Below are 21,517 nucleotides of genomic sequence, written 5' to 3'. Positions count from 1 at the left end.
CAGCTTGATGCGGAGGCGCATCACAAAGTTGTCTATTGACTCACCCTTTTCTTGCCTGGTTGTGTGGAACATGTGGCGTTCGTAGTCGACGTTTGTATGAGGTGCGAAGTATTCTGAGAGTTTGGCATGTAGTTCTCCGAATGTGATTGTGTCCACATTTAGTAGTTCCCCTGCAATGTCTCTCACTGCTGGCCCCACTGCCATGAACAGTGTGTTTTTCAGTCTCGTGTCATCAGTTAGCCCTATGGCACCCGTGTAAAACTTAAAGTCCCGGAGCCATATTGCCCATCTGGGTCCAATGTTTGAGGTGTCACGAATTTCAAATGATTTGGCATGTGCATGACTTGGGATGCACCTCCCGCAGTTTGATTGCTGTCACGGGTTGCATCCATGTCTCCTACTGCCGCTGGTGCCGCCCCTCCCGAAGATGAGGCCGTGGTACTCGCCGTCTCCGACATGTTTGTCGATGTCGTGGGCCTGTGTGGTGGCGTGTCCCTGTGATGTTTGCGCAGCGTGTGCATGTTGCTCTGGGTGTATATTCCTACTCGATCACCCATGGTGTAGGCTGGCTCTGCTTTCCATATACTGGATGGGGTGCAGCTTCTTCACCCACTCCAGCTCGCCTGTGGCCCAGCCTTTGATCCTGGAGGCCCGCGTCGTGCCACTACGTGCGGGAGCGAACGCTGTTTCCTTCATGTGCAGCGCCGCCCACGCCGTGCGGGGACAGGCGCTGTGTCTTCGGCCCTGCAAACGGCCCTGACCTTGTGCCGTGCGTGGCTGCTGGTGTCCCTTCTGGCGTAGAGGTGTGGCCCAGTTCCCCCAGTCCCGTTGTCGTTGCCGCATCTGTTGTCACGAGGGAGGCGGGGCCGCACTTGTGCAGCTTTCCGTGACTGAGGTGCGCCGACGCGCTTGACTGCCCGACAGCAGACCTCGTCACGGAGACAGCGGGGGCTCGTGTCCGCCCGTCGCCAGTGTTGCTGCGGGCTCACTCAAACCCACGCACGCTTGCACACTCTCGCAGCCAATGATACGCGGGAGCCGGGTTAACTGCAACCTGCTTTATTCACACGCCGGCGGGAACTGCCGGACCCTCCTCCCGTCCCACCCCTACCCCGTGACGTCCCATCCGGCACGTCATGTCCTTTGGGCCTTAACGAAGGCCCACCCACATAACGTTGTGGACGATCTGACAACGTTCTCATTAGGACAGCCTTTCCTTTTGGATCCGAGGCTTGGTCTGGCCTGCTTGATAAGCAGATGTCCATTCTTGGCTCCTCCCCACCCCCGCCCTCGCCCTGGCAATTGAGATGGGTGGGAAGGAATGTTTGGGGGGGGGGGAGGTCATATTCCATATTTTGAGGTAGTCCGAACATACTTTAATTTCCTGGTAGTTCTTTCCTTGGGCCTGCGTGCAATTTACAAGTAATACATACACTTTTCCATTGTTTTGACTGCTGTGACAATCATGAACTTGAATCCAATCCCATCTGTATATGGTTGTTCGTCACTGAGATAAGTAAATTATAGTTTTATTTTCATATACACAGTATAAATGTTGCATGCTGTGCCTTTATTAATTCAGACAATTGTATTGCAATTATAATGATATAAACCTTTCCAGGGACTTGATCTTCATATGGAGTAAGCTGCAGATCAAATCCAACTCGTCAAAAGAAGTATTTGTCCATCGGTGTTATCAGTTGCTTAGGACAGCAACAAATATCAGAGTAATTTTTCCCTTCATGAAAACTATCATTAATGAAGTAAGTTTACTTTCAGCATCTTGTTATGATCTGTATTAAATGAAAAATCTGTCTAGTGTGTAAAAACAGTGTGCCTGGAATATTAACTAAAGCCTGCTTAGAAGATTCTCTTATTTGATTTTGCTCTATTTCAAAGCAGATGTTGGTTGCAAGCTAGTTGGTATTTCACTAGGCATCTTTTGCAGTCCTCTTTTGCAGTTGCCCAACACAGTTTTTACTCTTAAGGCCTACTAAAGAACATTTGGAAGAAGCAATACTTTTTATGCAGGCAAGTCAGCCACTGACTAGGAAAAATTACATTGACTGGACAGGTATTGTAGGGTTGCCTTTGCCTGGAGCACAATACATCACACTTCATACAGGCTTTGGTACTGTTAGCCCGCTATGCTGGTGAATGACCCTGTGTAAAACCTGAGCAACATAATATTGGGATAATTTTCTCACACCTTCTGGTGACTGGTCCAAGACAAAACCTTTAGTCTGTGCACAGGGCAACCAACACGTTTACCCAAACACTCTGAATAGCAACGAGACAGCATTTGGCTGCACCCTTAGGAGGGATGAGTGCTGGTACTAAGGTACAGTTAGTTCAACAGTAGCCCACATCAAATATTCCACACAGTATATTAAGACAAAATATATACTCCCACATCCTGCCCCGTTTGCTCTATACTTTTGGGGCCATTTTGTCCTTCGGCACAGGACTAGAGTACTTTTTTGTAACACCCAAAAATGCAGCGCTTTTATTTTTAAGCAATGGACCCACCTTACTAAGCCCTGCCCAAGCATCACCGATCAGTCCTTTATCTGCAAAGTCGGGATTGAACATGCAGTAGCACCTGCGGGTACATTTTTCCTGCCTATTTATTTATTTTGCTGATCCTTGGCTAGGAAGATCATCATGGCAGCCCACTGGATTCCTGGAGACAAACACTGGTTTCTAGACTGACACCTATTCCTCAAATACAGCCATGTCAATCATCAGAGGATCTTTTCTTTGTGAAATTTCAATTGCTGATTGTTAGGCAGAATTGCGTGCAGTACCGTCTGGGACCACCACATACAATTAGGACTACAGGAGTAAGCAAAAACCAACCTTTGGTATAAATCTGTATTACACAGTTTGTGGTAGCGAGCTGAGCAGCCAGGCTTATCTCAAGCGGGAAGGTGAGCAGTACAAGGATGTTACACAGAGGTCTTTCAATCACAGTGGTTCAAATAGACACTTGCACTCAAGGTTTCTTTGTAAAACACTTACTAATTTATTAAACCATCATTTACATTCACTAGGAGGCAACTTAATATTATACACCAATATACTTCAATACCAAACCAACACGTTTCTGAGTAAATTAGGCTCCCCTGAAATAGGAGCAAAATGGCATTTCAGTTACTTTCAATGGGAGTAAAAAGGCACAAGTTGATAGAATAGATCACAAATACTTTCTTAGGCAGTGCACATACTTTCAGTTCACTACAGTTCCGTTCAATAGGCCTAGGCCAAAGTCAATGGACTAGTGTCTTGGTTAGGAATGAGCAGTTCTTGTAGTAAAAGGTAAAGTCTTTGCCAATGTTCTCAGAAGTAGTTTGTACGAAAAAGAATCATATGTTGGGTCACAAGCTGATTAGGCCTGCAAGTTGGGAAAGTTCCACAAACTTTCACCGCGAGAGAGAGATGCGTTCTCTCAATCGGGTTGGCACAGTACCTTAATATGAAGCAAAGGATGCAGCTGAAGGTGTTGGTTCCTGGTAGTTCCTGCAGATCTCACTGTTCCTGAGCCTCAGTCGTGGGGACAAGATGGAAGACGTCAGGGGGGTGGGGGGTGTACGACTCTTGCAATGCACGGGATCGTCGGAAAACACGGACAAAATTGAATCACTTCAGTTTGAGTAGCTGTCATCAAGCACACAAGTTGTCCTTCCCCCTGGTTATTGAATCTAACCAGCTCCGAGAATGGTATCCCGGTGGCTTACGAGTTGATTGGTCCCACCAACCCAAAGGAAGAAGTCGTCCTTGAAGGGGCTTCTCTGTCGAGATTAACTTAACCAGGGCTTCACCGGGCAAACCAACGGTCCAGGAGTTCCAGCAGCTGTCCTCTTCCAGCTAGTCTTCAGTTCTTTCGTTCCAGTGGCCGACTCTGCTTTCCAGTCCAAGAGACTCTTTTAAACCGTTTTCTACCATCCATTCCAGCCTAGCTGCCACTCACCCAGCAGGGTGGCTGTCCTTGCCGGACAGTCAGCCAGCCAATCACGCCAGAGTGCATTTGGGCCTTCTAGGAGACAAAGCACAAGTTTCGGGCACCTCCCTCACTTCCTGCCCAACCCAGACACTCTGGCGCCAGAGGCGGTCTTCAGTCCTGAAGCCCCCAAAGGCATAGAAACAAAGGGACCAAACCTAGTTTGGCGTGCAGAGACAAACTCTAGAAGGACCTTTCCAAAAAGAAATGGCGGAAAAAGTCAGGGACTCGTTTAAACAAAGGGGCTTAGGGTGCCATTTTGAAAAACATGGCTCCCACGATTTTTAGCTACCGGTGTTAGCGGTGGGGGAAAAATCATGGTAGTTCATTGTAAAACCACTGCCACCAGCCATTTCGATAGAAAAGGATAGCATTTGACTGCTACATGAGTTTCTAGACACAGGATAGTAGGTAACCCCTCCAGCACTCTATAGGAAGATAGGGTGTGCTGGGTCTAAGAAATAAAAAAACTAAAGTTAATTTAACCTTACATTCTCTGGGAAACAGTAGTTTATCACAGAGAAGGTATTTAAACCTTTGGGAAGTCTAAACAGTCATCCCTGTGTCACTGCACTGAGGGTGCTGTGTAACACACATGAAAATATGCCTATGCAGTTATCTTAAAACTCCACAATCAAAGAACGCAATTAAAACACACATCAAAATACATGAAAGAGTGGGGAAAAAAGGCTCACTCTTTCCAGGGAAAAAATAGTCCTAAAAAATCCAGCAAAATTACTGGGGGTCTCTAAGGTGAAGGGAATTAGCACATTTATGATAATTCTCCCCAACACTGATGCATTCGGATTCGATGAAAGCTTTATTCAAGGATCTTTTCAGGGAGATAATCCCTCGGCCCCAGGATCACTCTAGACCTCCTGAGACTCTCCCATTATCGCCTCCTCCATAACCCATGGTGTATTGATGTAATCAATTCTCACCTACAGATCCACCTGACATCCCTTTGTCTAAAGTTGATGGAAACACAGGAGGAAGAGGATCACCCCCTCCCCACCCCCCACCCCGGCCCATCTTCTGTGCATGCTTTCAAAGACAGAGTCCTGGATAACATGGGCAAGCTAGGTTTTCCCCTTCCAGAAACTCTACCTAGAGAAACGGGTGTATTATCAGGGCCTCCTATCTTTAACGGCATCTGAGTGCTTGAGTCTCAGGCGTCAAAAGGCTACTTGATCAGAAGCCAGAAGACTTTGTCAAAAGCCACATTCGAGGGGATTGGGTCCTCCGACGTATTCCATATCTATGACAGTAATCACCACAGCTGTGCTGCTTCGGAAAATCTTTCGGCGTCTGTGTCCTGCGTCGATGACGTCGATACGCCGCCCTCGAGGACCTCCTCCAACGGCCAACGTCACTGGATGTTATAAGTAGGATGCACGACACCCGTAGACTCAGTTCTGTTTTTTTCCGCGAACGTGTTCGCTTCGGAGATCTCGGCACGCCTCGACTCTTTGGAGTTCTTTCTCGGTTCTTTGAACCGGTTTTGTTTTGTGAAGTCTTTCTTCGTGAAGATGTCTACCTCGTCTTCCACACCGTTTCCGGGCTTTAAGAAGTGCGGGGACTGTGGGTCCAAGATGTCGGTTACGGACTCGCACGACGCCTGCCTCTGGTGCCTCGGGGAGGCCCATTACACGGATGACTGTGTCGACTGCCAGTCGCTCACGTCTAAAGCATTGCGGGAGTGCAAGAAGTTATCAGTAGGTAAGGTGTCTAAGCCACGGAAGTCGAGGTCTGCGGGTCTTTCGACGGATGATTCGAAAGGCGACTCTCCGCGTCGTCATCTGAAGGCCAGTGGGTCTCGGTCCCGGAGTCGGTCCGCCACTCCTGCCTCTTCGAGGCACTCCCTGAAGCGCCATAAATCGGTCGCCTTCCCCGTCCTCTTCCGAGGACCCCGCTTGTCGGCGAGTAGCTTACCCTAGCAAGCAGGCGACGCCGGAGGAATGGGCTTCCTTCGGGAAGAAAATGTTAGCGATTCTCGAATTGCAGGGCACCGGTCCGTCTGCGCCTCCGAGTGGGGTCGGCCGTGATCGGTCGAGAGACACTGCTCGCACCCCTTCGGGCTCGGGTGGTCGACCCGATTCGCGGGAGAGGTCTCGCTCAGACAAGGGGAATCGTTCTCGTCATGCCCGGTCCAGGTCCTGGTCCTCGACGCGCTTGATACCGTGTGAACCTGTAATGTCTTCGAGGAAGACGTCGACGCCGGTGGCGCAGAGGTTGTCGACGGACTCTTTCGAGGCCCCGCCTCCAAAGAAGTCATCGGCGCCCCGGCTGTCAAAGGACATGCTCGGGGCTGCGGCCTCGAGGCCTGTGTCGACGCCATCGATGCTGTCGGCGCCGCATTCGGCGTCGACGCCAATTCACTCGACGCCTTTCGAGGCTGTGTCGACGGGGCTACCCCGAGGCTCAGTGGAACCCCCTAGAAAGGCTCTGGCCAAGGTCAAGCATGGCTTTGGTTCACATTCTGTTCCTTCTTACCACCATCTTGAGTTTATTTGAGAGGTGGATGAAGGCTCTGATGATGACATGGTTCCTAATACGGTGCCTGACGAGATTCTCTCGGGCCATAGCCAATTTGAGGATCTGAGGCAGTCCCTGCATGAAGCTAGTGGGCGGGACACCTCTCCGGAGGTGGAGTTTTGTAGGCCTGAGCCTGGCACTCATGCCGACTCATCGTACTGGCGTCTTATGTCTAGGGTCACCGAGTACTTGGGATGGTCTGCTCCCCCAGGGGAGTTTCTTCAGGATGACCTTACGGATATCCTCGACCTTGGTCCACCAACTGACCCGGTACTGCCGTTTCATATGGCTCTACAGAGGGTGGCAGCGGCTTGGACTGCTCCGGATAGTGTCCCGGCAGTGGGCAAGTCTTTGCCGTGAAAATACCGCCCAGCCAGTAGCGACCCCTGCTACTTGTCCAAGCACCCCACTCCGGAGAGTTTGGTGGTGCAGGCGGCTATGGCCCTGGCAAAGCAGGCGTCGTATCCTACCATCCCTCTTGATAGGGACGACAAGCGTTTTGACGGCAGGGCGAAGAAAGTGTTTTCTTCAGGGGGTATGGCGCTTCAGGCGGCCAACTCCGTATGTGCCTTGTCACGTTTCACGCACACTCTGTGGAACTGTTTCCTTAGCGGCTGAACATATTCCCGAAGGGGATGAACGGGATGGTTTCCTTGCCATGGTTCAGGATGACAAGGATGCCATGTGTGAGGCCGTTCAGTCGGTTTGGACATGGCAGATTACGTCAGCCGGTCCATGTCGGCGAGCACCGTGATACGCAGGTTTGCGTGGTTGCGGAAGTCGGGGTTTGCTCCTGATGTGCAGTTCCGGCTCCTCAACATGCCCTTTGACAGGGAACATCTTTTTGGTAGCAAGGCTGACGAGAGCCTTGAGAAGTTGCAAACCTCAAAAGCTGCAGCGAAGTCGTTGGGCGCTGCAGTTCGACAACCTCTGCCTTTTCGTCCTAGGGGACAGCAATGGAGGTTCCTTTTGTTATTACTCATCCTTTGGTAATGCGAGAGGAGCTGCCAGTCAAAGAGGCCACCGTAGGAGTGCCAGAGGTGGAAAGCAAGGTACTCGAGGTGCCAAGGCCGCTCGGGCTGTTGCCTCTTTGCCCTCAGGCAACGCCTCAGCCGCTTCAGCTCAGTCATGAAGCCATGTCCCATTGTTCGCCGGTTGGGGGAAGGCTGGCGCAGCATCTTGCAGAGTGGCGTGCCATTACTTCAGATGTGTGGGTTCTGGAGATCATAACCCACGGCTACTGTCGCAGGCCTCAATACAATCCACCGGGGAATTTCTCTTTGAAGAGTCTGGATCCACTCCTTGCGCAGGAAATTCAATCCCTGCTGGAGAAAGGCACCATAGAACTGGTGCCTGTAGCGGAGAGGAACAAGGGATGGTATTCCCCTTTTTTTTTGATTTCCAAAAAAGACGGGGGATTGAGACCCATCATGGACTTGCTCGGTTTGAACAAACTCCTCAGTAAGGACAACTTCAAGATGGTGCCAAAGGACGCTTATTTTCATGTGCCGATACATCCAAAGCACAAGAAGTACCTGAGGTTCGCGGTTGGCGACTCGCACTTTCAGTTCCGGGTCCTGCCATTCGGATTCACCTCCGCCCCAAGGGTTTTCACCAAGCTCATGGTAGTGGTGGCAGCGCACCTCAGGAAAGTGGGGATTCACGTCTACCCCTACCTGGACGATTGGTTGATCAGGGTGCGCTCTCCCGAGCAAGTCCGGGATCATCTGTCCATCACCTGCCACTCCCTCCACAAGCTGGGCTTCTCTCTCAACTTCAAAGTCCCATTTGACACCAACTCGGAGGCTCCAGTACATCGGAGCAGTGCTCAACACGTCCCTGGGGCAGTTTTCCCCTCCCCAGGTGAGGGCTCATCACATTCAGCAGATGGTGCACAAGTTTCAACTTGCCCAGAGTCTCCCAGCGGTCGAGTTGTTGAGACTGCTCAGCCTCATGGCATCCTGCATTCTTCTGGTGCCAGAGGCCAGGTTGCGGATGAGATCTTTGCAATGGGCACTCAAGCTCCAGTGGTCTCAGTCCTCCGGCAGGATGTCGGACCCTGTTCAGGTGCCGTCCTTGGTCACCCAGGGCCTTCTGTGGTGGGCCATCGAAGACAATCTGATGAAGGGGGCTCCATTTTGGCTACCCTGGCCGGAGGTGACGATCGTGACGGACGCATCCCTCACGGGATGGGGAGCTCATGCCAACAAGTTGACAGCGGTCGTTGGTCTCCGTCGGAGCCCAGACTCCATATCAATCTGTTGGAGCTGAGGGCCATCAGGCTAGCCCTGAAGGCTTTTCTGCCGACTGTGCGAGGGAAGAATGTCCTGATCCTGACGGACAACACAGTGACCATGCACTACCTCAACAAAAAGGTGGGGGGGGGGCAAGGTCACTTCCTCTGTGCAGGGAGGCGATGCAGCTCTGGTTCTGGGCAATCCAGCAGGAAGTTTCGATCTCAGCAGTTCATCTGGCCGGAGATGAAAACGACAAAGCGGACTCTCTGAGCAGGCAGAGCACCATCTCTCCAGCCCAGAAAACTTAGAAAAAAAACCGCAGCTAGTGCTTATTTTAAAAAATAAATAAATAGCACTTACCGAGATGCAGCTGCAGCTTTTCTGCCTGTAGTCTCCGGTCCGCGTCCTCCTAGTCCCGGCACCAATGAAGGAAAAGCCACCCAGTGGTAGCTTTTGTTTACTACAGCTGGCTGGCTTTTCCTTCATTAGTGCCGCAAAAACCAGCACAGGCGGGTATCCATTTCACAAAATGGATGCGCCCTTTGCTTGCTTTTTCAATTTTTGAGCTTGAATTGATCAAAATTTTACATAGGAACTTAAAAAAAAAAAGTGCGTGTATATTTGTTTTATTATTGCCCATCTTTTTGGGCAATAACATTTTTTGGGCGAACCATTCCTTTAAGAATGTGGATCCTTTTGCATGTGACATTCCCATGGTTCTGTCTTTTTTGCTTTCTTTGGCCCACAGGGGCCTTCAAGTGGGTACCATTAAAGGTTACCTGGCGGCGCTGTCCATATTTAAGCGCTCGTCTGAAGAGTGTTCCTATTTTAAAATTCCTTTAATTTCTCAGTTTCTGAAAGGGCTCACTAATGTGTTCCCTCGTCACCTTTCCAGGTGCCTGGTTGGGATTTAAACCTTGTTCTCAAGTTTCTGATGGGTGCTCCGTTTGAGCCTTTGCTTTAATGCCCTTTGAGACTGTTAACTCTTGGTTGCGGTCACTTCCGCTCGCAGAGTGAGTGAGTTACAGGCACTTTCAGTTAAGCCACCCTTCACTGTGTTTCATAAGGACAGGGTTGTCCTTAGAGTTCGTCCTTCCTTTCTTCCGAAGGTGGTGTCGGAATTTAATTTAGGCCAGAAGGTTGCTCTTCCGGCGTTCTATCCTCCTCCACATCCTGGTTAGGAAGAGGAGAGGCTCCATAGGCTTGATCCTAGGAGAGCTTTAAGCTTTTATATTTCCCACATGTCCTGGGTCAGAGTGGGCGATCAACTCTTCATTGGTTACAGTGAAAGCGTTTGGGACAAGCTGTGAGGAAACAGACTTTGTCTTGCTGGATTATTTTGGCTATCTCGGAGTGTTACCACTTGGCTGGTAAGGACCCGCCGGTCGGCTTACAGGCCCATTCTACCAGGGGTATGGCTGCCTCTACTGCCCTACAGAGGGGCGTTCCTATTCGTAACATCTGTGATGCAGCCACCTGGGCTTCGGTACATACTTTTGTACGTCAGTACTCCCTCGATTCCATCCGGGGGCAGGGTCTGGCCTTTGGCAAGGCGGTCATTTACTCTGCAATTTGATTGGGCATTCTAAATTTCTGTTTTCTAAATTCTTTCCCACCTCCTTGCATTGGTACTGCTTTGGGAGTCTGTCATGGATATGGAATACGTCGGAGGACCCAATCCCCCTCGAAGAACAAGTTACTCTCTTACCTGGTAACGTTCTTTCGATGGTATGGTCCAACGACGTATTCCATATCGCTCCCTCCCTGCCTTCCCCGCTACAGAATTTCTTATGCGATTGCAGCTTATGTTTCCGCAAGGCTTTGTGTGGTCAGACTGGCAGAAGACTGGTGCCACACGTTCTGGGAAAAAACCACAACTGAGGCTACGGGCATCGTGCGTCCTACTTATAACATCCAGTGAAGTCAGCCGTCGGAGGAGGTCCTCGAGGGCGGCGTATCGACGTCATCAACGCAGGACGCAGACGCCGAAAGATTTTCCAAAGCAGCACAACTGTGGTGATTACTGTCATAGATATGGAATACGTCGTCGGACAATCCCATCGAAAGAACGTTACCAGGTAAGAGAGTAACTTGTACGGTTAATGTGTGTTCCAGAAGAACAATTGACACAAGGTACTGTCTAATAGCCTCTGAAGATGTGCCCCTCACTACTTGGCCTCCTCCATCTTGATTTGCAAGACCATCTTCGACAGCGCAATTACACAGCAAAAGGTTTATCAAATTTGGCATTTCAGCTCAGGCAAGCAAAGACTGAACCAACATTGGCAGCTGTGCATCTTAAGCTCTGGAAAGAGCTTTCAGACTTTGAGCAACACATGCCTCTAGATAAAATTAAACATTTTAAAGTGGGTCTTGTGGATGAGAGAGTTGTTGCTCAGCATCTTTTTGAATCGCCAGCACACCATGTACATACCTCAGCTAGAGGTGTAGCAGTGGCCATATATACCTGTCTTGAGGCATGGCTTCATGGCACACTGTTTGCAAAAGATACAGGAAAAGATTCTCAACCTTCTGTTTGGTGGGTAAGGCCCTATCCATCACTGAACAGAAGATGAATTGAGTAAAAGAAAGACTAGCTATATCCCTGTCAGTCCTGGCTAAACCAACACCTTAGAAATCCCCTTTTTCACAAAGATTGTTCCCGCTCCAGGATTTTGTGGATTCCAGGAGCATAAACCAATCAATTTCCAAGTAACCAGCGAAGGAAACCGAAGACCTCCGAGAGAAGAAACAACCTTGGAGAGAAAGTTCTTCAGTCATTCCCCCCCGCCTCCAAATCCATCATTAGGAGCATCTTCAACCTGCCTTGAGAAATCTTCAGTCATGGTCAAGACTGGTCACATGGGACTCCAGTGGGGGTGGGAGGGGTCACTTTAATGCAAGGATTGCAAAGTTACCAAACAAGAGATAATTACTCGGATGTAATGTGTGCTGCCATTTATCCAGTGATCTATCTTGCCTTACTGCAGCCCCCTAGCCACCATCAAATCTGCAGTAGCCTAATATTTACTATCCATCTGTCTCTGTGGAAAGCCTGGCCACTGTGTCACTCATGTGGTCCAGGAATACAGTGTACATTGCTTAAACTGTGATGCTGCAGTTTATCGTGTACTCTACCGAACCCCCAAATTATATGCATGGATTTCCAATTGGTAAACAAAAACGGATCACCAGTGTAACCTGTTCAACATGATCAAAAAATAAAAGAAATGTGGTTACAGTGGTCTGTTTGTTGAATAGGGTGACCAACGAAACCTAAATCTGAAATTGGTTGTGGAAATAAAATAAATATTGCAATGCATTGTTATTGAATTCAATATTAAATACATGCATGTTTGTTTAAAATATGAAAAATAGAGATTTTTAGCTGGATTAGATAAAAAAACACGAATCAACCTCTGTGCCACATCTCCCAATGCCCTTTACCCTCTTCCCATGGGTTTTAGTGAGAGAAGCATATGGGTAGTGCTTTAACAAACACACTAACTGTGCCCTCCACCCCTTGCCTCCGTTTCATCCCCTTCCTTGCCCTCAGCAAGGGCCATTGTGCTTGCTTTTGCTTAATCCCTCAATTTTCTGTTGTCCTTTCCCGGTTCCTCTTATCTGACCACTGAGTTTCAATGCAAATTATGGTTGTGTCTACCACTATGCAATTTCTGCCAGTTGGTGATTTTGATTAGAAAATCGCTATTAGTTGCACGTGTATAGAAGTTGCAAGGACAGTACCCAGTACTCAAGTTGCAAAGTTCCACAATATCAGAAAGTGAATTGATAGGAGAGGAGGAAGGAGGCAGTCTTCAGCTCAAACATAAGTAAAGGACTTGCACAGATGGACTTGTGATGTAATTAAAAAAAAATCTATTGCCCAAGGTTTTCTCCCTATGTGCAAGTTAAGTGAAAAATGTCATGGTGAAAGAGTTGGGTGTAATGGCATTGGTATTGAGAGGGCGTTGCCCAGACTGAGATTTTAGAATGTTTATGAAGTAATGATGGGTGGTAGCGTTGCAAAATTGGGTTGCAACAAGCGCAGTTGGAATTGTTGCATTAATGAGCACCTTTTTTTGCACAGTAAATTGTAAAGGGAGTGTGGCTTAAATGTAATCCTACATTCAGATAGGAAATGAAGAGAAGAACAGAAAGGTCAGAGAACTATCTTTTTTTACTTATTGCGCCCGTTAGTGAGAAGTCTCATTTCTGTGCTAATTCCCTTGAACCTTCGAGACCCCCAACTCTTTTTTGCTGGACTTTAGGACTTTTTAAAATTTTAACCCTGGAGTGAGTGAGCCCTTTTTCTCACTCTTGTGTTTTGACCTGATTTGGATTGTTTCCTTTGTTTTTGGAGTCCTTTTTAGATATTTTCTTAAGGTTTAAATAACTTCTCTTGTGAGAACTACTGTTTCCAAGAATAGTAAAGTGAAATTGACTTTACTTACCTTTTTCTCTTTGTAGGTCCAGCACACCCCATTTTATGTGGAGTGCTGGGGGGGGGGTGGTGTTACTTAGTAGCCCTTTTTCCTACCTACTCATGTAACATTTTTTGTTACCCTCACTACTTTAAATGGCTGGTGGCAGTGGTTTAATTTTCCTACCATTGTTTTTTTCTACCGCAGGCTGAATCCTCCGGTGCGGTTTATCACCCATGGGGTGACCATTATGTCAAAATGTCCAGATCTTCTTTTTTTTGCCATTTCTTGTTTGATGTCTTTCTTGGGGTTAAGGTATTAGCCCTTTGTTCGTTTTGCCTATGGCGGGCTTCAGTACTGAAACCTGCCTCTGGCTCCAGTGTGTCTGCAAGGGCAGGAAGTGAGTGAGGTGCCTAAAACTCCCCTTTCCTTTGTCTACAGGGAAACCTGAATGCACCCAGTCCTGATTGGCTGGCTGGTTGTCCTTGCAGGACAGCCACCCTGCTGTTTTATTGACAGCTAGGATGTGCATGAATGGGAGAAACCTGCTTAAAAGGCGAGGGTGTTGGGACTTGAGACAGTCGACCACTGGGAAGAACAATCCGACCAAGAAACTGTGAATGAAGCTTGCATCGTCCTCCTGGACCGTTGAACTGCCCGGTGAAGCCCTGCTGCTCTGCTGAAACTCCTTTTTCTAATCAACATGAGAAGCTCCGAAAGGGACGACTTCTTCCCTTGGGTTAGTGGGATCAACTAACCCTGAGACTAACTTTACTGGAAGACCTTCCCCGACTGGCTATACTTCTTTGCTGCTGCAGGAACAGAGTGCCAGGGGTTGAGAAAATCCATAGTGTAGTGCAACGTCTGTAATCCTGCCAGAAGCTCCAGGAGTCTCCCCAGGACCCTCCAAAAGCAGGACGACCCCAACTCAAGCCATCTCACCAGAGTGCAGGACTTGAAGGAGTGATGGAAACCCAGATCAATTAATATTGCTGGGAAAGGTTATCTAGACTTCATTGGAAGATTTAAAGTGCTCACATGCTCTGAGAATTGTTTAACCTTTTTTCCTTCCACTAACCTTTCCTTTCTACAAAATCTCAGAATCTAAAAATGTACAAGTGATATAAAAATGCAATTACTGTCCTAGTTAAGTCACCTCTGGGTGTAGGAAGTGTGTATGAAACATCTCTAAAGAGTACCTACATACTTTGTGGAGATTCGGAGAAAGTATTTTGTAGTGTATTTGATTGTTGCGTAGATTGCCCCTTTTAAAGAATGCTTATTTAAAAATGACTGTTAAATAATTATTTTAACTAAAAACCTTGCGTGTAAGTGTTACTTGGCTACTTGTATTGGTGGATTTTATTGCTACCGCTTACATTTACCCTTCTTGAGATAACCCTGTCTGCTCAGTCACACTACCAACTTGTGTAGTACAGGCCTATACCAATAGGTGGGTTACCCAATACGAAGAGGACAAGGGTTGTGCAGTCTTCCACATGGTTACTACATCAGTGCTTGCCTGACACCTGTTGTACGAGTGGGGATTGGTGAACGTTCAGATTTGAAAAGCCTGAGGTCAGGAATCCAAGTGTTGTGGGTGATGTAGACGGACGAGTTGAATACTTTAAAAGTGAAATTGTAAAAAAAAAAGCAAATGTGACAGCTGTTCAGATTATATCCAGCAAGTTCAGGGTTATTTTGGACAAAGCCTATTTGTGCTACCTTGGGTCCCACAGCCTAATTTGTTTATCTGGAATGTTAGCAATGGGCGAAGTCGGAGTGGCTTTTCCTTTACTTTCACAGTGGCAAGAGAAACAAAGCGTGGCCTAACTCTGGAATGACCTGAAATAAGCAAAGATTTTTGAGGAACTCTGAATGTACATACCCTTTGAAAATGCAAAACGCCACAGAGCGACCTTGCTGTCTGGAGGAGAGAGATGAAAATATATGCTGCAGAATATTCTGTTAAGTTATATTTTACACCATGTGTCCAAACAAATCTAAACATGATGTGCAGTGTATTTCCGACTGGAGCATGTAAGAGTGATATAGGCTTCAACAAAGGTAGCAGGCGCCCTCTCTCGGAAGAACAAGGCATGATAACCTGTTCAGTGGCTGTTAACCACATTGAGAGTTCGCAGCCATCTGCTTTTTGCTCACTGTACCTTTCACAGATGGGAAATATCCATTTGCATATCAGTCTTTGTCCCGCCCAAATGGGCAGTCCAGCACCGAAATGCTATGGCAATTCCTCTCTAAACAAGAGTACCACCAGCAACCCTATACACGTGTTTCAGCCTTGTTGGGCATCATCAGTGAGGTGAAGCAGAGCCTCAATAAGCACAGTGAGCAGGGAGTCCACGTCTGGTTGCCCCCAGGTAACCTAGGGTGACCAACCCCAAGTTCCTTCAAAGAATTCAACAAAGGTAGCAGGCGCTGAACAGGTTATCATGCCTTGTTCTTCTGAGAGAGGGGTGCCTGCTACCTTTGTTGAAGAGTGATATAGACATATACCTAGACTGGAACACCACATCCATTAATATTTCTATATATTGAATATACATAACAGACAGGCCTTTTATTAAAAGCGAGTTTTTAAATATATTGAGTTTTTAAAGTCATTGTATGCAGCCATAGTTTCCCACATACCCCCTCCAGTGATTATCGTTCTAAATCCCAACCACGCTCCAATCCTTAGATCCCAAGTACAGGTACTTTCTGTTTCCATCTCCCAAATAGAGTATACGGAATCAAATCCTCTTCTCGCGTGATCGTTTTCTTTCCACTTAACCTGTTTACATTTTCAGTGATTAAGCAATACCTACTTACCGCCTGCACCTTTCTCGGGTCCGTTTCAGTCATTTTTTCTGAACTATGTTGTTATACACATAAAATTTGGTGTTGGAGTACAGTTATTGCTTAATTGACCCTAGTCATTAATGGAGCCTGCAAACCATGTTGTACCACTCAACGTGAAATAATAGTGCGTTGAGATTTACGGACGTGTGGTGTTTGGAGAAATATCCACTCATTTTTTGTTTTTGTTTACAGGTGGGTGAAGCTGGCATTCAACTTGCTGTTGAGATTTGTGGCTGTGCTTTACAACTGGACCTCCGAGATGACCAATATACTAAAGCTTTGATTTACAAAACTATTGCTCATCTCATGCCTACCGACCTGGAGATTTGCCGCATCTGTGTGCTTTCTGTATTCTTCCTTGAGCGTTCAATGACGACTTACTGCGCCGTAGAACGTCTGTACGAGTGCCCAGATGAAGACTACAATGAGCATGCTAGTTCTGTCGAGAGTCGTGTGCGCTTTGAGTTGCTTCCCATCTTGAAAAGGGGACTGATGTTTGATCCAGAATTTTGGAATGTTTCCATGATCAAGCAAAATTGTGCTGCACTTTTAGAAGACAACTCTATAGAATCACATTCTGTAGTTACTTGTCCAAAGCAACAGCAACCATTGAGTGGCGATAAAGTTTCTTTTGCTGACGGAAGTAATGGGGAAAGAGAACACAGATATGTCTCATTGTCCAGGACCAGAAGAGAAGCACTTGCCAAGAAAAAACGTGTAGTGCTTGGAACTTATAAAGGAGACCAAAGCCTGCAAAGACATCGTTGTCTGGTGTGCAACAAAGAGTTTCTTGGAGGCCATATTATGAGACATGCACATTCCCATCAGAAAACGGGTTGTTTTACCTGTGTTATATGCGGCAGGAAATTTAGAAAACGAGTAATTATGGTGAAACATTTAAAGAATCATATCAAGAAACTGAAACGACTGAAACTCGCTGTTGCTGAGCATGTTAAAACAGACACAAAAGAACTTGACGTGTTTGACACTTCAAACTCTGTCGAAAATGGAAGTATTGATGTCGCTAAGGACTGTAGCACTATGAAGGAAATTGAAACTGATCTAACTTTGCTATCCGTTGTTAACCTAATGGAGGAAACCAACACAGCTTCAGGTACTGTGGCCTTAAATCACGTATCCGAACGTAGTACATTTATTGAAAATGGCAATCTCAGTCCCTGTTTAAATCGGCTCACTGAGCCTGAGCCTCTTGTTGTCAATTGTTTGCCCGAATGCAAGGAAAACCTGAATACTGATATCCCAATCCCTCACAAAATAAATGGTTCTTTGTGTTCACCCATAAAGTTGGGACCTATTGAGAGACTCAAGAAATTAAGGTGTCCTGCTGAGGGATGTGGTCTTTTTTTTAAAGCATTAGGCTCCCTTAGTGAGCATATTAGTATCTCTCATCCTGCTGACCTCAGTGCGCAGCAACGCCTGGGGTCCCTAAAAGAGACCTATGCTCTGTCTAAGCATGCTAAGTTCAAGTGTCCTGGCTCGGGCTGTATTCGTGTCTTTAAATGGCTGGGCTCATTAAATAGGCATGCCATGATCGCTCACCCTGAAGACCTTGCCATACAGCAGAACATTTGCTTCCCTAAAGGGGAGGACGCTATGGATAAGCCACTGGCTTTAAAGTGTCCTGGCCAGGGATGTGCACGTGTCTTTAAGAGGATAGGTTCTTTCTATAAGCATATGATCAATGCTCATCCCAATGAACTGGATCTGCAACAGCAACTCTTCTCGCCAATTAATGGTGATGCTGTCGAGGATAAACCTGTCAACATCCGGTGTCTAAGCCAGGGATGCATGCGTGTCTTCAAGAGTACACTATCTCTGAATAAACATACAGAAAAAGTTCACTCTGATAAGTTTGATCTACAGCAGCAAGACATGCCACCAAGCGAGAGTGGTACTGACACTAAGCTTGCCTCCTTCCAGTGTCCTAGTCAGGGATGTAACCGTGTCTTCAGAAGGAGAGCATCTCTATATAAGCATGCACAGAATGCTCACCCCAACAACTTGGATTTACAGCAACAAATGGAGTCCCTAAGCAAAAGCAGTGTGATATATAATCCTGGCTCCTTCCGTTGTCCTATTGAGGGATGCGTTCGACTATTTAAGAGCATAGTATGTCTACACAAGCACACAAAAAATGCCCACTCCAACTTGGATCCTCAGCTACTGTTGCCCTCCATAAATGAGAATGAAACCGTGGACAAACCCTGCAACTTCAGCTGTCCTGGGCACGGGTGTATTCGAGCATTTAATACGATGAGCTCGCTAAACAAACATGCAAGGATTGCACACCCTGAAGACTTTAAGGTAAAGCAGCATATCATGGCATTTAATAAAGGAAAGTGCCGTTTCTGTCATAGAAAGTTTTTGAATGTGCAGCATTTTTTTGACCATCTAAAGAAACATGTGTACCCCCATTTTCATTTCTGTCTGCATGTTAACTGTGATCAAAAATTCAAGTTTGCCAGTGAACTCCTGGAGCATTCATCATGCCATTCCACTTTTCAAGCCATGTGCAGTTACCCTGGGTGCTGTCAGCTATTTGACGAGCGTTCTAGACTGTACCACCATGAGGCTCAACATTACCCCACTAATCCTCCGGAAACTTGTGCCGACGTAAGTGGTGGAGCACCTTTGAAGTCTTTTTCAAAACCATCTTCAATAGTCTTGGAGCCACAGTTGCATCACAATGTGCCACCTCCTTCTGTGCATTTGAACACCAATAACTCTGCATCCCTTTGTCTGTCACAGGATCAAACGTTTCTCATGCAACAAAATGACAGAGTAGATCTACCCCCTCCAGCGTGGAAAACAAAAGATTCTTCGGAACCAAAAACATATACCCAGACTTTTGAGAAGAAGCCCATCATGGTTGTCCAGAATAGAAGTGAAAATGCCAGTGCATCAGTTGCAAGCTTGGTGGAGCAAATGACCACTGTTCTACAGCCGCTTTCGGAAAGTTGTAGCGTTAGTAGAGAGCATCTTTATAATGGTCATGTGGAACCAGAGAAGACGGTCTTAATTCCCTTAGATGCGTCTCCAGTAAATGAAACTGTGGCCCCAAGTCCAGAAAGAGGATTAGTGCTACAAACCGACACTGAGGGAAAGGACAACATCTCTCCACTGGCTGCAGCACCGGTCAAACAAAAACTGCAGCACAGCACTCCATATTGTTCCACTGTAGGCCCATCATATATTCGACCATTAGCTTCTGCATATCTGGATGAAATACACCTCTCCATGCCAAAACGCAGGAAGGTTTTGAGTGGCAATTCCAACACTCCATCTGTCATAGATCCTGTTATTAAAGAAGTGTCAGAAAGATTAAGATGCAGAAATTGCCTAGCCACCTACTGCAACGCTGATGCACTTCAAGAGCATCTTGCACAGAAGTGCCAGTCGCTATTTGGATTCGATTCAGATGAAGAAAGTAAGTTGCACAATGCATATGGGGTAGGGTATGGTTGCAAAGGTAAGAAAGTGTGTATTGGGTACAGAAGGGGAATGAGCTACTGAATGTTTACATACCGTAGAGTAGTAATAAAACAGTTCAACCTATCGTCAATCACCGAAAATTATTCCAGTAACCTGGAAGGCCAGGAAAGATTGTGTCAAAACGCGCAAGCAAGAAGTAACGCTGTGAGTGGAACCTGTTGAAACATTGATGGCCAGTGACATTCTCATAGAAGGTCAACCAAGAGCTAAACTGGAGTGGTTTTCAGAACAGAAAATCGGGGAAAGTCACACTAGTATAATTTCTCATTGTTAAGTCTATGTATATTGATGAAATGCATTGCCTTGGGGGCCAAATGACAACTAACAAATGTGACTTGCTTTCTGTCTCCTACAGGTGCCTGGTAGAAGCTTGCAAGAGGGTCTATGTATCATGTTCTTGTCTACTCCAGCACTACAGGAAGATTCATTATGTTGCTTGTTCAAAGTTGGCCTTAATTGCAAAACTGTTGTACGAAAATGATGTGCCCACACAAAAACTTAAAGCTTTTTGAAGAAAGACCTTTAGCAACATGGTAAATGTGAAGTGTTTTAAGTCCATAAAGATAACACAGCCTTATATATACAGTTGAGTAAGCCTGTTCCTTTGTCCAGTGCGTGGAGTAAACTCAAGGTTCTTATGGAAGATGCATTTTCTTCTCAAATAAATTGAAGCCAGAACATATTGCTCACTTAAATGAAATCTGCCAATGTCCCCAATATTTACAGTGTACACGCTCACACTGCCGAAAAGAGAAAAATAAGTATTCAAGTTTTTGCTCATTGAACAGATAGTGCAAGAAACAAGGGTTCCAGAAAGTACCCAGTAAGGAAAGGCTCACCAGGCCTGACTAAACCAAGTGTACAATATTATTTTTTTAATCTCCTAAATTGGGTTGAAGGTCAACTACTCTCGTTAGGTGCATGCTTAAAGGATACCCGTCCTTACTGTAAATTGACATAGGATTTCAAGGGAAAACAGTTTCACCTTTAGTCTTCCGCTTCCCGGTATCCTTAATAGAATTAAAATGGTCAAATAAGTAATAAGGGCTGATGCCAGTTTCCTGCCAAACTGTAACATATATTAAAGCTCATGTTCACGTGGATCTCTCAAAGATGTGCGTTTAGAAGCATTTTCCCTGCCTAAAGTCAGAAAGAGGTACACTATATCCCATCAGATGCAATATTGTCCTGCTGCTAGCAAAAGTGGTGACTGTGCGGCACTGCACGACATGAAAACCACTTTTGCCTACAGCATGCATTTCACATATTTAATGTTTGCGTGGTTTGGTATTGTATGTTGTAACAGATTCAAAAGGTTAAAGAAAAAAAAATCTCCAATCGTACTTGAACGTAGAAAATATGATACATATGCCAATCTTGCTATCCTTTTTGGCTAGAAATCTATATACAACATGCAAATTACACAAAGCAAAAAAGTGGATCATGGCAAAACTAATTGCCAGTTGTTGAAAAGGGAAGCTGCAGGAAGTATAGACAATAACTGGCTTAAATTCAGTAAAAAAAAAGTATGTGCTTGCCTTAAACTGTTTACCCCAAGATGAACATGAAGAAACTAAATGCACATGTACATTCTTGAAGGTCAAATGATGCAAGCTTCCTTGATCAAGCACACATGCAGTTTTGTTTTGTAGACAAAATTGAAAATACATTAGGCCAAGTACAGTTTTATATCAGTAGACACTTGTATACATTTGCAGATGCAGAAGGTGTACGTGAGCTGTTAGTTTGATCAGTTTTAGAACTGTGGCAAATGTTGGAAAGATCAAAAAACCCTTAAAAGGTTTGTGAACACGCTGACTCTGAACCATACACATACGCAGAAATACAGCATTTACTTTGCACCCCAACTGTATTTACTAACTGAAATGTTACTCAGTGTAGCTGTCCTAAGTCCTGTATCATATGGTTTCTTAGTGGTTTGAACA

General features: G+C 46.2%; 1 protein-coding gene across 1 annotated transcript; it reads left to right on the top strand.

The window, feature by feature from the left end:
* The first annotated feature begins 1,626 nt into the window (after nucleotides 1-1,626).
* On the top strand, nucleotides 1,627-20,152 carry LOC138526262 (zinc finger protein 654-like). Its single transcript, XM_069636775.1, has 3 exons — nucleotides 1,627-1,763; nucleotides 16,251-19,506; nucleotides 19,927-20,152. The coding sequence occupies exons 1-3, from the start codon at nucleotides 1,743-1,745 to the stop codon at nucleotides 19,935-19,937; spliced, it is 3,288 nt and encodes a 1,095-aa protein (XP_069492876.1). The 5' UTR covers nucleotides 1,627-1,742; the 3' UTR covers nucleotides 19,938-20,152.
* Nucleotides 20,153-21,517: the final 1,365 nt, after the last annotated feature.

Source organism: Ambystoma mexicanum, chromosome 7p (assembly GCF_040938575.1).
Source record: "Ambystoma mexicanum isolate Mex_15411 chromosome 7p, UKY_AmexF1_1, whole genome shotgun sequence".
NCBI classification, from domain to species: Eukaryota; Metazoa; Chordata; class Amphibia; order Caudata; family Ambystomatidae; genus Ambystoma; species Ambystoma mexicanum.
This window is presented reverse-complemented; position numbering and strand designations above follow the sequence as displayed.